Genomic DNA, 12,194 nt, shown 5'->3' with positions numbered 1-12,194 from the left:
TCTCATGAAATGGTCAACTTATAATTGTTAATCAAGGGCTGTAACTCTGGTAAAATGTGACCGAGTTGAACGAAATTGCAATATGCGTATTACCGACATATAACAATGAATTCTGCAAAGTTTCATGAAATTCCTCCAAAAATTGTGAGAGGAGTTGATTTCAGAAGGTGAGCACCCTTCCCGGGACGGACATCACCATGACATAATCCCCCTTTGGGCCTTTCAGCCAGCGGGGGATAAAAATTGTGAGGGAAGTTGATTTCAGAAAGCAAGCACACCTTGATGAAACTGCCAAAGTACAGGTTTGTTAATAATCAAGCGCATAACTCTGGTAAAATTTGCTCAAATTAAACGAAATTTCAATCTGCGTATAACTGTCCTATAACAAAGCCTTTTGCCAAGTTTGGTGAAATTCCTCCACACACTGAGAGGAGTTTATTTTCAGAAGAACGTACACCCTCATGAAATTGTCAAAGTACAAGTTATTTAATCAAGGGTCAAACCTCTGGTAAAAATTTTCACAAAGAAAATTAAATCGCAATATGCGTATTACCGTCATATAACAAGGCCTTTTGCCAAGCTTCGAGAAATTCATCCAAAAATTGTGAGAGGAGTTGATTTCAGAAGGTGAGCACCCTTCCTGGGATGGACGGACGGACGGACAGACAGACAGACAGACATCGCCACGACATAATCCACCTTCAGGCCTTTCAGCCAGCGGGGGATAAACAGTGCCAAAGACCAAAAAAATCCACGGCTTTTTTCCAGTAAACTTATTTTTTAACCAATGCATTCATTATATAAAACAGGACAGACAATAGTGCTTCCGAAGGGCAGTGTCTAAAATTAACTCTCCCTTCAGCCACCCCCTCTTGACCAACACTTGAATTCCACTTTACTGAAGTCCTTGCTCTGGCAGCTGACGGTGAACATGGTGCAAGTTTCCTCTGTATGTGAGGGTCACTGAACCTGCACAAACCTGCAGTCAATTTCTTCCAAACAAGAAGTGCGTTTTGTTCGTTCAGGATATTTTAATGCATTTTGTGCACAATTATCAACCTTCGCTAATATCAGAGAAAGAAATCGAGCTCAACTTACAGCCTCTCAAGCATGGACAGACCAACGAAGGAGCCGTTTCGGAGTTCTTGGATTTTATTGGTGCTTAAGATCCTGTAAAGAAAAACACATTATTAATAAACGTGTAAAGCACTGTGTAAACATCAGGTTGCTAATTTTCAGAGGTGGACAGTAACGAAGTACATTTACTTGAGTACTGTACTTACACTTTTTGAGAATCTGTACTTTGAGTATTATTTTTTCTGGAAACTTATGACTTTAACATCACTACATTTGAAAGACAAATATCGTACTTGTTACTCCACTACATTTCTGTCAACGTCCTCGTTACTATGAAGCACCTTTGAAAGTGGAGTTTCTTTTCTTTTCTAAAACATGATGGTTTTTTCGCAGGTGACACTGAGACAGCCTATCAGTAATCACTAGGGTCACGTCACGGCCATAGACTGGATAACATCAAGATCAATGATTTCTCAGCAGCATTATTTGAACACCATCAGTTGATGGCAGAATGGAAGGAGGTGGATCTTCTGGAGAACGCACGCACCCATGGCTATACCTAGAACCCTGTTTCAATTTTCTGCAAGGATTAAAGATTCGTTTTGTTTTAAATGTTTGCTTTGTTTGCCTAAAACGAACCACATCAAGGCCTACAAAAACTTGGTGTTCAATCTGCAGAAGCATACTGAGGTCTGTAAACGTTTTATTCCAAGAGAAAGCTTGCAGTGAAGTTGTCTGTGCTTTTAGAGCTGGCGATAACGTTGCAATAGCTATGCAGTCTGGTTAGTCAAATGACTTTCTATGGATTTGCCTGCCAGGTTGCCTTAGACTTGTCCACGACTGACGTTTATACACAGCTAGTTAACTTGGACACTGTTAGTTAGCATGTAAAAACGGAGTTACGCTAACATGAATAACATTAACTTATCTGAAGTCCTTTCAGAAATATGTTTTAGCATAATCTTGCCAAATAAACAGAATGTAGAAATCTTTCTTTTCTAGTAGCATTAGCTACCCAATATGATTTTGAGTTTGAAAAGAGTTTGCTAGCATGTCAGGTGGAGTTTCACTGACTAGCTAGCTTAACGTTAAACCACCTTGATGGCACAGCATGCGTTCATTTTGTGAATTCACAAAATAATCCAGTCGGATGCTTCAGAGGCATTAGGTTTTGTAAGCGTTGTGGCAATAATACAACAATGCATTGACAGAAAATGTACTTTTAATACTTAAGTATTTTTAAAAGCCAGTACTTCAGTACTTTAACTTCAGTAAAAATTTGACTGTAAAACTTTCACTTGTATCAGAGTAACATTTGACCAGTGGGATCTGTACTTTGACTCAAGTAATGAAGTTGGGTACGGTACTTTGTCCACCTCTGCTAATTTTCAACCTACATTTATATGCTGAAAGTACTGACAGCATGCAAACTTCAAAGTTTCAAAAACTTTTCAGCCTATTTCAAGAACAGGAGAGGAAATCCACATACTTTTACAGTCTCAGACTTTAAGCAGCACAACTGAAAGATTGAATTTCCAAAATCCTGCCGAAGTCAGGTAGATATTTTCCACAAATAGCACGCATGTGGTGCTTAAGCAGGCTAAGTAAATATATACAAAATCAGTGATTTTCCACTGGCACTGAAATTAACGCTTTAAGCAGTCAGCCATCATGTGATGAAATGCATTCTTTAGAAGTTTGAGAATATGTGGCACAATCTCCTCTGAGCACTAGAAAGACTCTGCTACATACTAAACGCTTCGAGCGTAGTTACTAGATCAGCATGTCATAAGAAAGCACCATTAAGGAAGCACTACAGCCTGAAGGAAAGTCTTTCTCGGTCAAAACATTCCCAGCCCGAGTTACAGGATGTCGTGGCTCACACACTCACCGTTTACTCACACACACACACACACACACACACTTTTATTACAGGGTGCTGAGGGCTAGTTTTATTACAGGCTCCCTCAGGATTTAATCCCCCACCCCTCCCCGTCTCCATTCCAAGACCTTATACGAGTTGATAGTGTTCAGAGATCCTGTGCACGTCACATCACACTACAGCAGACGTTAGCATTTCAAACACCGCATGTGCAAGATCCAGGATACACCATCACAACATAAACTGCTCACTGACTGTGTTGGAGAAATAGTTTCTTTGGGCAAAACAAATCCACACTGTCACTGCTTCATATGCAGAAGGATGAAGACAGACAGACAGACAGACAGACAGACAGACAGACAGACAGATATAGACAGACAGACAATCAAACAGACAGATAGACCAACAGAGATAGACAGATAGATAGAGATGGACAGACAGATAAAGATAGACCAACAGAGATAGACAGATAGATAGAGATGGACAGACAGATAGAGATAGACCAACAGAGATGGACAGACAGAGATAGACCAACAGAGATCCAGATAGATAGACAGATAGATAGAGATAGACAAAGACAATCAAACAGACAGATAGACCAACAGAGATAGACAGACAGATAGAGATAGATATAGACAGACAGATATAGATAGACCGACAGATATAGATAGATAGACAGAGAGAGATAGACAGGTAGAGCTAGATAGACAGACAGACAGACAGACAGACAGACAGACAGAGCGATAGAGACAGACAGATAGAGAAAGAGATAGACAGACAGATAGATAGACCAACAGAGACAGACAGATAGATAGAGATAGACAGACAGAGATAGATATAGACTGACAGATAGAGATAGACAGACTAACAGAGATAGACAGACCAACAGACTGACAGATTGAGATAGACAGGTAGAGATAGATACATAGACAGAGATAGAGATAGACAGACAGATAGATACAGATAGACAGATAGATAGACAGAGAGATAGACAGATAGAGAGAAATAGACAGATTTACTTTATTGATCCCAATCTGGTAACTTATGTTACAGCAGCAATCAGACAGGCAAAAAGAAAAAAAAAAAAAAAGACACACTGTACATCATAAAATAGAATTAAAACTAGAAAGAGACTGTGACTAAAGTCACAGTAATTTGCGCAAGCTGACCTTGTCAATTAATGGTCAAGGAAAAGTTGTGCCCTGCTACCTTGAAAAAAAAAAAAAGTTGATAAAAAATAATGAAAATTGACAGAGTTATAAAGTGACTGAAAAAAAGTTTTTCATTGATCATTCTGGTTCGGTGATCCAGATCACCACCAAAAGTCATAGCAACTTAATTCAGCCCAGAGGTATTCTGCTTGTGAAATTTGGTGATGATTGGTTGAAAACTGCAGGAAAAATAACGTCCTAAAAAAAGGTTAGGACAAGAATAATAAAGCAGAAAGATCCTGAGTGAGAGTAACAATTTGTGCCAGCACTACTAGTGCAAATTAAAAACAAACAAAGATCCCAAGAACAAGCCGACAATACAATATACAGATAAAAATGTAACAATTAAAATAAATAGGGTATGATAATGAAGTGAAAGAGAAAAGAACCATCACTACTGACAAACTAAAGATCAGGTTTAGCAGGTAATGATCAAAATGGCTTCTGTGAAACACCACAATCCAAAAAGTTCAATTAATTTGCATCAAACTCAGTGATGGGAGCACGTTTATGACATGAGGATGCATATTTATTCAGATTCAGATGATCCTTCGTAGGATCAAAACTGTAATTAATACAGATGTGTGGACAGCCTAGAAAACAGGAGACTTGAGGCAACACGTGACAAACCTGCTTTTATCCTCCTCAAAGTTTGGCAAGATGCCACATCTTTCATGGCACTGCAAAGACCAGTAAAACCACACTGCTTTAAAATGAGTGGAATTCTTTGTGTGCAAGTGACGTCATGCTTATCTTCCACACCAGAAGTCGGCCATGTTGAATGTTTACAACAGCAACAACCAAGATAGTGGCACTTCATGTGTGAGTTGCTGCTGCAGCGCTTTGTGATTTTCTTTTGATTTCACTGCCTTGAAGAAAGACGATGCCTACTTTGGGTGTGGGATATAATAGCAGTAATAATGCTACTTGTGACAAAGAAAAACGGTTCTTCAGAATTCCCAAAAATAATTAAAAAACGGCGACAAAACAGATGAGGAGCTGTCCAGAGAATGCGGTACACTTACCCCTTTTCCACCAAATCAGTTCCAGGGCTGGTTCGGGGCCAGTGCTGGTGCTGGTTCACAACTCGTTCAACTTGCGAGCCAGCTGAGAACCAGTTTGCTTTTCCATAGCTCAGGGTGCTAAAGGAAGCCACGTCATTACGTCGCTGTATACGTCAGTTACGTCGCTACATTTGCATAAACCTTGGCACGAATATCGAAGCAAAAACAACGCGGAAGAAGCAGCAGTGGCAACAACAACAATAATAATGGCTGACTTCGCGTTTGTACAGCTGCTGCTTTTCGTCGCTTAAAAATGGCGATCTTTCGCGGTCTTGTTATTGTTGTTGGTCTTAACAACTCCGCCCCCCCGCTGACGTAAGCGGTTCTTTCCTCTGGCCCAGCAAAGCGTTGGTGCTAGCCTGGAACCGGTTTTTCTGGCCCCAGAGCCAGTTCTTTGTCAGTGGAAACAGAAAACCCGGTTCCAAACTAAGCACTGGCCCCGAACCAGCCCTGGAACTGATTTGGTGGAAAAGGGGCAACTGTGGTTCAGAAACATACATCGTAAGGACTTAACTGAGGAAAAACCTAATTACACCCACCTATGTGGCGACCACTTTATATCTGCTAAGAGTTCTTTGCTAATTAAAGCTATGCTTTCTACTGATTAAATTGAACTTTTGAGTGGTGTTTCTCGAGATCGTTGAGAATGGTTTACATGAGCATGAACAAGCACCCTGTCATCTTTTAACTGTCTGGTGAGAAGACTACCAACCCAACCAGACACAAAGAAATTGTGGCCATCTCGGCTCTTATAAGCCTTCATTTGTGCATTGGTTGTCCACGAGGTTTGTAGAACGAGATAGTTCACAATATCAGGATATTCAATCAGTGGCAATGAGGCTAAATCCTCTGTATAATCAGACGGCTTTAACATATACAGGGCAAAGCCACAAATTTCAACTTTGTCTCTGAATCTTGGACTTGGCAGACGACTCCAGAGAATCATGATATTTCTAGAAAGTCAGAGATGCATCACAGTTCTTGTTTGCACGAGACAGCATTTTGGATTTGTATATCGTCCGGCATGGCGGCGGATGCATACATCACACTATTTTGTCATGTGGTTGCACACGAAGAATAATGCAGAGGTGGACAAATGATACATAGCTAATCCACCAGGCAAGCGAAAGTTCTCTATTCCATGTTTTGGCTCCCTGAAACCTGACTGAGATTAAAGGTGGTAGCTCACCTTTCTACAAAGCATATGGTACGAAGGAAAACGTGGTAACATGCTTCTTCCAAGACATGTGAAGCTATCCGACCACAGCTTCTCAAACTGCTGTTCGTGTGCAGTCACAGGGTGGCGTAACACGCTCGGAGGAATGTGCTACCTGCCCTCTTCCACATATATACCGTAAGCTGACTGATGCCCATGATTGGTGAATGTTGCTGTGACTGACCGGGGAGAGAAAGTAATTCCATTCTTCCCACTCAGACAGCACAATCGGTTTTGCTTCATTGGAAGGACACATCACTGGGATTTGACCTCGCACTCTCTCTGTGATCAGGTAAACACTTTTCTGTTGTCTAACTCAGAAGTGCTTGCCTGTGTGCAAGACTCGGGAGCGCCTCAGTTGATGTGTATAATGCAGCAGGCTTCAGTAGATTGTGTTATGTCCACCACAACATAAAGGTCCTGGGTATGACTAAGAAGAAGAAACCTTTATTTGTCCCATGCACATTTCAAGCACAGTGAGATTCATCCTCTGCATTTAACCCATCTGAAGCAGTGAACACACGCACACACACCCAGACCAGTGGGTAGCCACACTACAGCGCCCAGAGAGCAGTCAGGGGTTACCGCAAGTACCTTGCTCAAGGGCAGTTTAGCCCAAGTCCGCCACATATTAACCTCACTGCACATCTTTGAACTGTGGGGGAAACCGGGGTACCTGGAGGAAACCCACGCTGACACGGGGAGAACATGCAAACCCCACACAGAAAGGCCCCTGCTGGCCACTGGGCTTGAACTCAGAACCTTCTTGCTGTGAGGAGACAGTGCTAACCACTACACCACCGTTGCAACCGGTGGTGAGTGTTAGGTCCAGGACGACTTGAGTATTGCGGAAAGTGGAGTTACCCCTTCCTCACCATTGCTCCCAGGTCCGCTCTGACCTGCAGTGGTAACGCCTGCCTGGGTTCCAGCTATAGGTTAAATAGTACATCACCAATAAGGCGCTGGCAGCAGGGTGCTTTTCAGTGCAATGTGGCAGATGAACCCAACAGGGTCAATGGCACACCACCAGATGGCATGCGGAAGAGCCACTCAAATGGCCAACGGATGGCATCACTCGGAAGGTCAGTTGTCACTGCGGGGCAACTTCCATACCCATCAGGTCCGTGGCACTTTTGTGCACCACTTGGCATCAGGTCTGGAGGTCCAGAGAGACAACACGATGGGGGCACAATGTAGTTTGTCTCATCTTACTGTGCAAGGTGGTTCATTAGGAGAAGAGAATAGTATGCGAGAGCTCACAAGGCCAGGCATTCCGTGGCGGCTTGGACAGGCCGCTGCGGGCGACTCTGTCGCTCTGGTGCAGGCTTTGCAGCCCATCGGCATTTATGTGCATCCTAATGAAGCAGTCATCATTGCTAGCAATGGACACCTAACGATGACCACAATGCAAGTTATGCTTAAACACACATACCAAATGAAAACACGTTTTGCAAAGCTCAAAACAATAAAATACTTTTTTTTTGAAGACTGTACATGAAATCCAGACATGAAACCTGCTTCTCCTGGTCCCAGGGTAGTAATGAGTCCACTCCGGAGTATGTGATTCTAAAATATTCCTGATTATGAAGCAGGGTGGAGTAGGGATGCAAGTGTACACGTGTCTTAATTAGGGATGTCCCAAAACATCTGGTCACTGATCATTGTTTTCTGAAAATGACCAAAAATATATTTTTTTTTGCATTTTGAATTTATACAGTGTAATGAAAAGGTTACACCATTTTCATGTTTTTCATTTAAAGCTTAAACACACCAATAGTTTTGGAATTAACGAGAATTCAAGAAAAACAGTGCTGCTGTCTCTACAAACGATTTCAGCAGTGGATTTAGTTCTAGCAGATTTGTTGTCAGGATTATAAACTGACTTCAGGTGAAAATAAGGCTGATACTCGTAATGTGTAAACATTATTTCATGGCTTGTTTACAGAGACCTGGGCCAGAATTTGGAAGACCATTTGCACTGGAGATAGTGTAAGCAATCTGGCAATGCTGAGCCTGTTGGACAGAAGCCATTACCCGATCTGCACCACTCACCCGATTCATATCATTTTTTTAAGCACATATACTACAACTCAAACTTTCAGACACTACACAATCCGTTCCTTAAAGTGAAGAGTGCCCAAGTCCAATCCTTGTGATGCATCACCCTCAACAGTTTACTTCCAACACACCCGTGTTTCTCTCCCCCCGCCCGTCTCTCCCTCTGTCAAGTCACACGTCGATCTTAAGACACCAGTGATGCTTTCTGCTCTTCGGACCTGCCTGATCCATCCTGATGCCCTACATCTGGCTGGACTCTCATCACATCGCTCCTGTGGAGGACGGCCCCATATGGACAGTCAAAAGTCGCACTTGGAAAACGGCTCTGGACACTTAGGCCCTGTCCACACGGCAACGGATTCAGGTGAATCTGATAAAATTGTTTATCATTTCGGCCTGGCGTCCACATGGCACCGGCGTTTTGGGTGCCCCAAAACAAAATCTTTTGAGAACGGGTTCCAGAGTGAAAAAATCTGGCAACAGTGCTGTTGCGAAGTCGTCTGGATGAGTAGAACGGATTTGTTTACGATGACGTCACAACCACATGACTGTCAGTGCTTCACGCCGGGTAGAAGTGTAACGAACTCGATGCGAGTTGTCAACAAATCCTATAACTTGGTTCATGAAAAGCACTTACAAAATATTTTCACTGTGAATATTTATTCTGTAATGGTGCAAAGTGAGAGAGAGAGAGAGAGAGAGAGAGAGAGAGAGAGAGAGAGAGAATAGCCCTTAGGGCAGAGTCTTTAGTCCAAACACTGCGGAAGCAGTACCAAACTGCGCACCGCCCGTGCGCTTTCCAAAAACAAAAACAATCCCGCCAGCAAACATAGGAAAAAAAAAAAGGAGCGATCTCACCTCTTCAGATGTTGGTTTAAGTCCGACAATACATTCCTCAAAAAGGGCGTAGAAGAACAAAGTAATCCATCAACATGTAGCATTCAATTTATTCCGGACCATTAAAGAATTCTGGAGGATATCAGAATGTTGGCATACCGGCTTCCATCTACCCCCATTCATTCCTCTTTCCGCGTCTTTCGTTTTACACTACTGATTAATAATCAAAACTTTATGTGGCTAATGCTACAGAAGAAGGGGTTTATGCGCATGCGTCTACTTCTTCTATTGTTCTGGTGTCTCCGATGGGACCGTCTTACAGCGCACGTAGAGGTGTGGCATGTGTATTGCATCGTTTTCAGCAAGCGCTGCGTTGCCATATGAACCTGATATTTTACTGATCCGTTGCCCATGTGGACGCGATATTTAAAAAAAAAAAAAATCTCGTTGCCGTGTGGATGTAGCCTTAATGTTTTGCTATTCTAGCTGAAGCTACAATTGCCATGATGACTTTAGGACTGCAGTTGTCATGAACAGTTTTGCACTCAAGTCTCCATCAATGAACATTCAATAATGTCAACAAAACAGACTTCATGCTAAGACTATAATGAATTTCCTGGTTACCTAATTATACTTTGTGATTATATAGGACACAGTTATAGAAGCAAGTTATTTATAATCACGTTATCTGTTGTCACCCAAATGATGATGGGTTCCCTTTTGAGTCTGGTTCCTCTCGAGGTTTCTTCCTCACGTTGTCTGAGGGAGTGTTTCCTTGCCACCGTCGCCACAGGCGTGCTCGTTGGGGATAAAATTAGCTCATGTTTAAAGCTTTTAATTTTCTGTAAAGCTGCTTTGTGACAAAGCCTGTTGTTAAAAGCGCTATACAAATAAACTTGACTTGGCTCGAATGTTCAGGTTTGCTTAAAAGAACCAATTATCAGAGGTCAGGTGTATTACAGTATATTAGGGCTGGAACTAAACACTACAGGGATGAGTTCCCAACAATTGATCCCTGTCTTATGCCTCTGTAGGCTTGCCTTAAATATGGGTAAAGACTAGCATATAACCCCGAAAGAGCAGCTGAAATGTCTAGAGAATGGAGAGACTACATGGATAATGAAGTGCAGGAGAGGCCGACCCTGACTGCAGATCTTGCTTGTGGCCTCTCGGGAAGTGCTGACAATTAGCATGTAAATGATCATTTGCTTTGGTGCTTGCGAGCCTCACGGTCCCAGAGACGGGAATCTTTTTTATCTTCCTTATCTTGATATAAGAGATCTGGTGGCACACTACAGCAAAGCAAAGGAATACAACCAAACCTAACAAGCAACCAACTGTTAGAATGACTAATAGGCTGCACATGTTACAAATCATGGCGGAAGAATGAAGGAGTAACATTCAACTGAATTATTTATTACAAGGTGACTCACATCAGTCAAACTGATAAAAAATGGAAAAATAAAAAGTTAAAGAACTTTGAAACCTTTAGAAAGAGGCTCGTCAAGCTTTCTGGAGGCCCAGGAAAGAATAAACATCAGCCAGCCAAGACTTGTTCACTTTACAGACGTCTATCAAAGACAAAACAAACCCATTTATGTAGTCCCAGCTTTTAGTAAAAACATCTGGCCAGAAGACATGAGGGTTGATGAGATGCAGAGTGGTAACACGGTGATATTTGCATGTACACTGCATCCTAATGACACTTGGCAGATACTCAAGACGTCTCCGGCTAGACTCGGTACACTTTCTCAGATGCCTTTGTCAAAAAGAAGTGATGGGACTAAGAGGTAAACGGATTAGTGGCAAATCTTCGCTGTTAAAGCCCATGTAATGGGTACGGTGAGCTTTGTTACTGAAATATGCATGACTGTGTTTCATAGAGGAGCTGGAAAGTTACTTTCACAAGCACTGTAATCCAACAGACGTGATAAAGACATCACTGTTTAAGGACGACCGAACAATTACAGTAGTCTTTTCCTCACCACACTACAGGAGAGGAGATGATGCCGCTAAAATCTTGCTTGGATTCTACAACCCAGATTCCAAAAAAGTTGGGACAAAGTACAAATTGTAAATAAAAACGGAATACAATGATTTGGAAGTTTCAAAATTCCATATTTTATTCAGAGTAGAACATAGATGACATATCAAATGTTTAAACTGAGAAAATGTATCATTTAAAGAGAAAAATTAGGTGATTTTAAATTTCATGACAACAACACATCTCAAAAAAGTTGGGACAAGGCCATGTTTACCACTGTGAGACATCCCCTTTTCTCTTTACAACAGTCTGTAAACGTCTGGGGACTGAGGAGACAAGTTGCTCAAGTTTAGGGATAGGAATGTTAACCCATTCTTGTCTAATGTAGGATTCTAGTTGCTCAACTGTCTTAGGTCTTTTTTGTCGTATCTTCCGTTTTATGATGCGCCAAATGTTTTCTATGGGTGAAAGATCTGGACTGCAGGCTGGCCAGTTCAGTACCCGGACCCTTCTTCTACACAGCCATGATGCTGTAATTGATGCAGTATGTGGTTTGGCATTGTCATGTTGGAAAATGCAAGGTCTTCCCTGAAAGAGACGTCGTCTGGATGGGAGCATATGTTGCTCTAGAACCTGGATATACCTTTCAGCATTGATGGTGTCTTTCCAGATGTGTAAGCTGCCCATGCCACACGCACTAATGCAACCCCATACCATCAGAGATGCAGGCTTCTGAACTGAGTGCCGATAACAACTTGGGTCGTCCTTCTCCTCTTTAGTCCGAATGACACGACGTCCCTGATTTCCATAAAGAACTTCACATTTTGATTCGTCTGACCACAGAACAGTTTTCCACTTTGCCACA

At 42.1% G+C, this 12,194-nt stretch overlaps 1 protein-coding gene across 1 annotated transcript in view; it reads right to left on the bottom strand.

The window, feature by feature from the left end:
• The window catches only part of LOC132895127 (adhesion G protein-coupled receptor A3-like), a 109,470-nt gene that overhangs the window by 75,058 nt on the left and 22,218 nt on the right, over window positions 1-12,194 (bottom strand). Inside the window, exon 2 of the mRNA XM_060935361.1 lies at window positions 1,099-1,170. Coding sequence (XP_060791344.1) covers window positions 1,099-1,170 — 72 coding nt within the window. The remainder of the gene's footprint in view (window positions 1-1,098; window positions 1,171-12,194) is intronic.

This window comes from Neoarius graeffei, chromosome 1 (genome assembly GCF_027579695.1).
Source record: "Neoarius graeffei isolate fNeoGra1 chromosome 1, fNeoGra1.pri, whole genome shotgun sequence".
In the NCBI taxonomy this organism is placed as follows: domain Eukaryota; kingdom Metazoa; phylum Chordata; class Actinopteri; order Siluriformes; family Ariidae; genus Neoarius; species Neoarius graeffei.
This window is presented reverse-complemented; position numbering and strand designations above follow the sequence as displayed.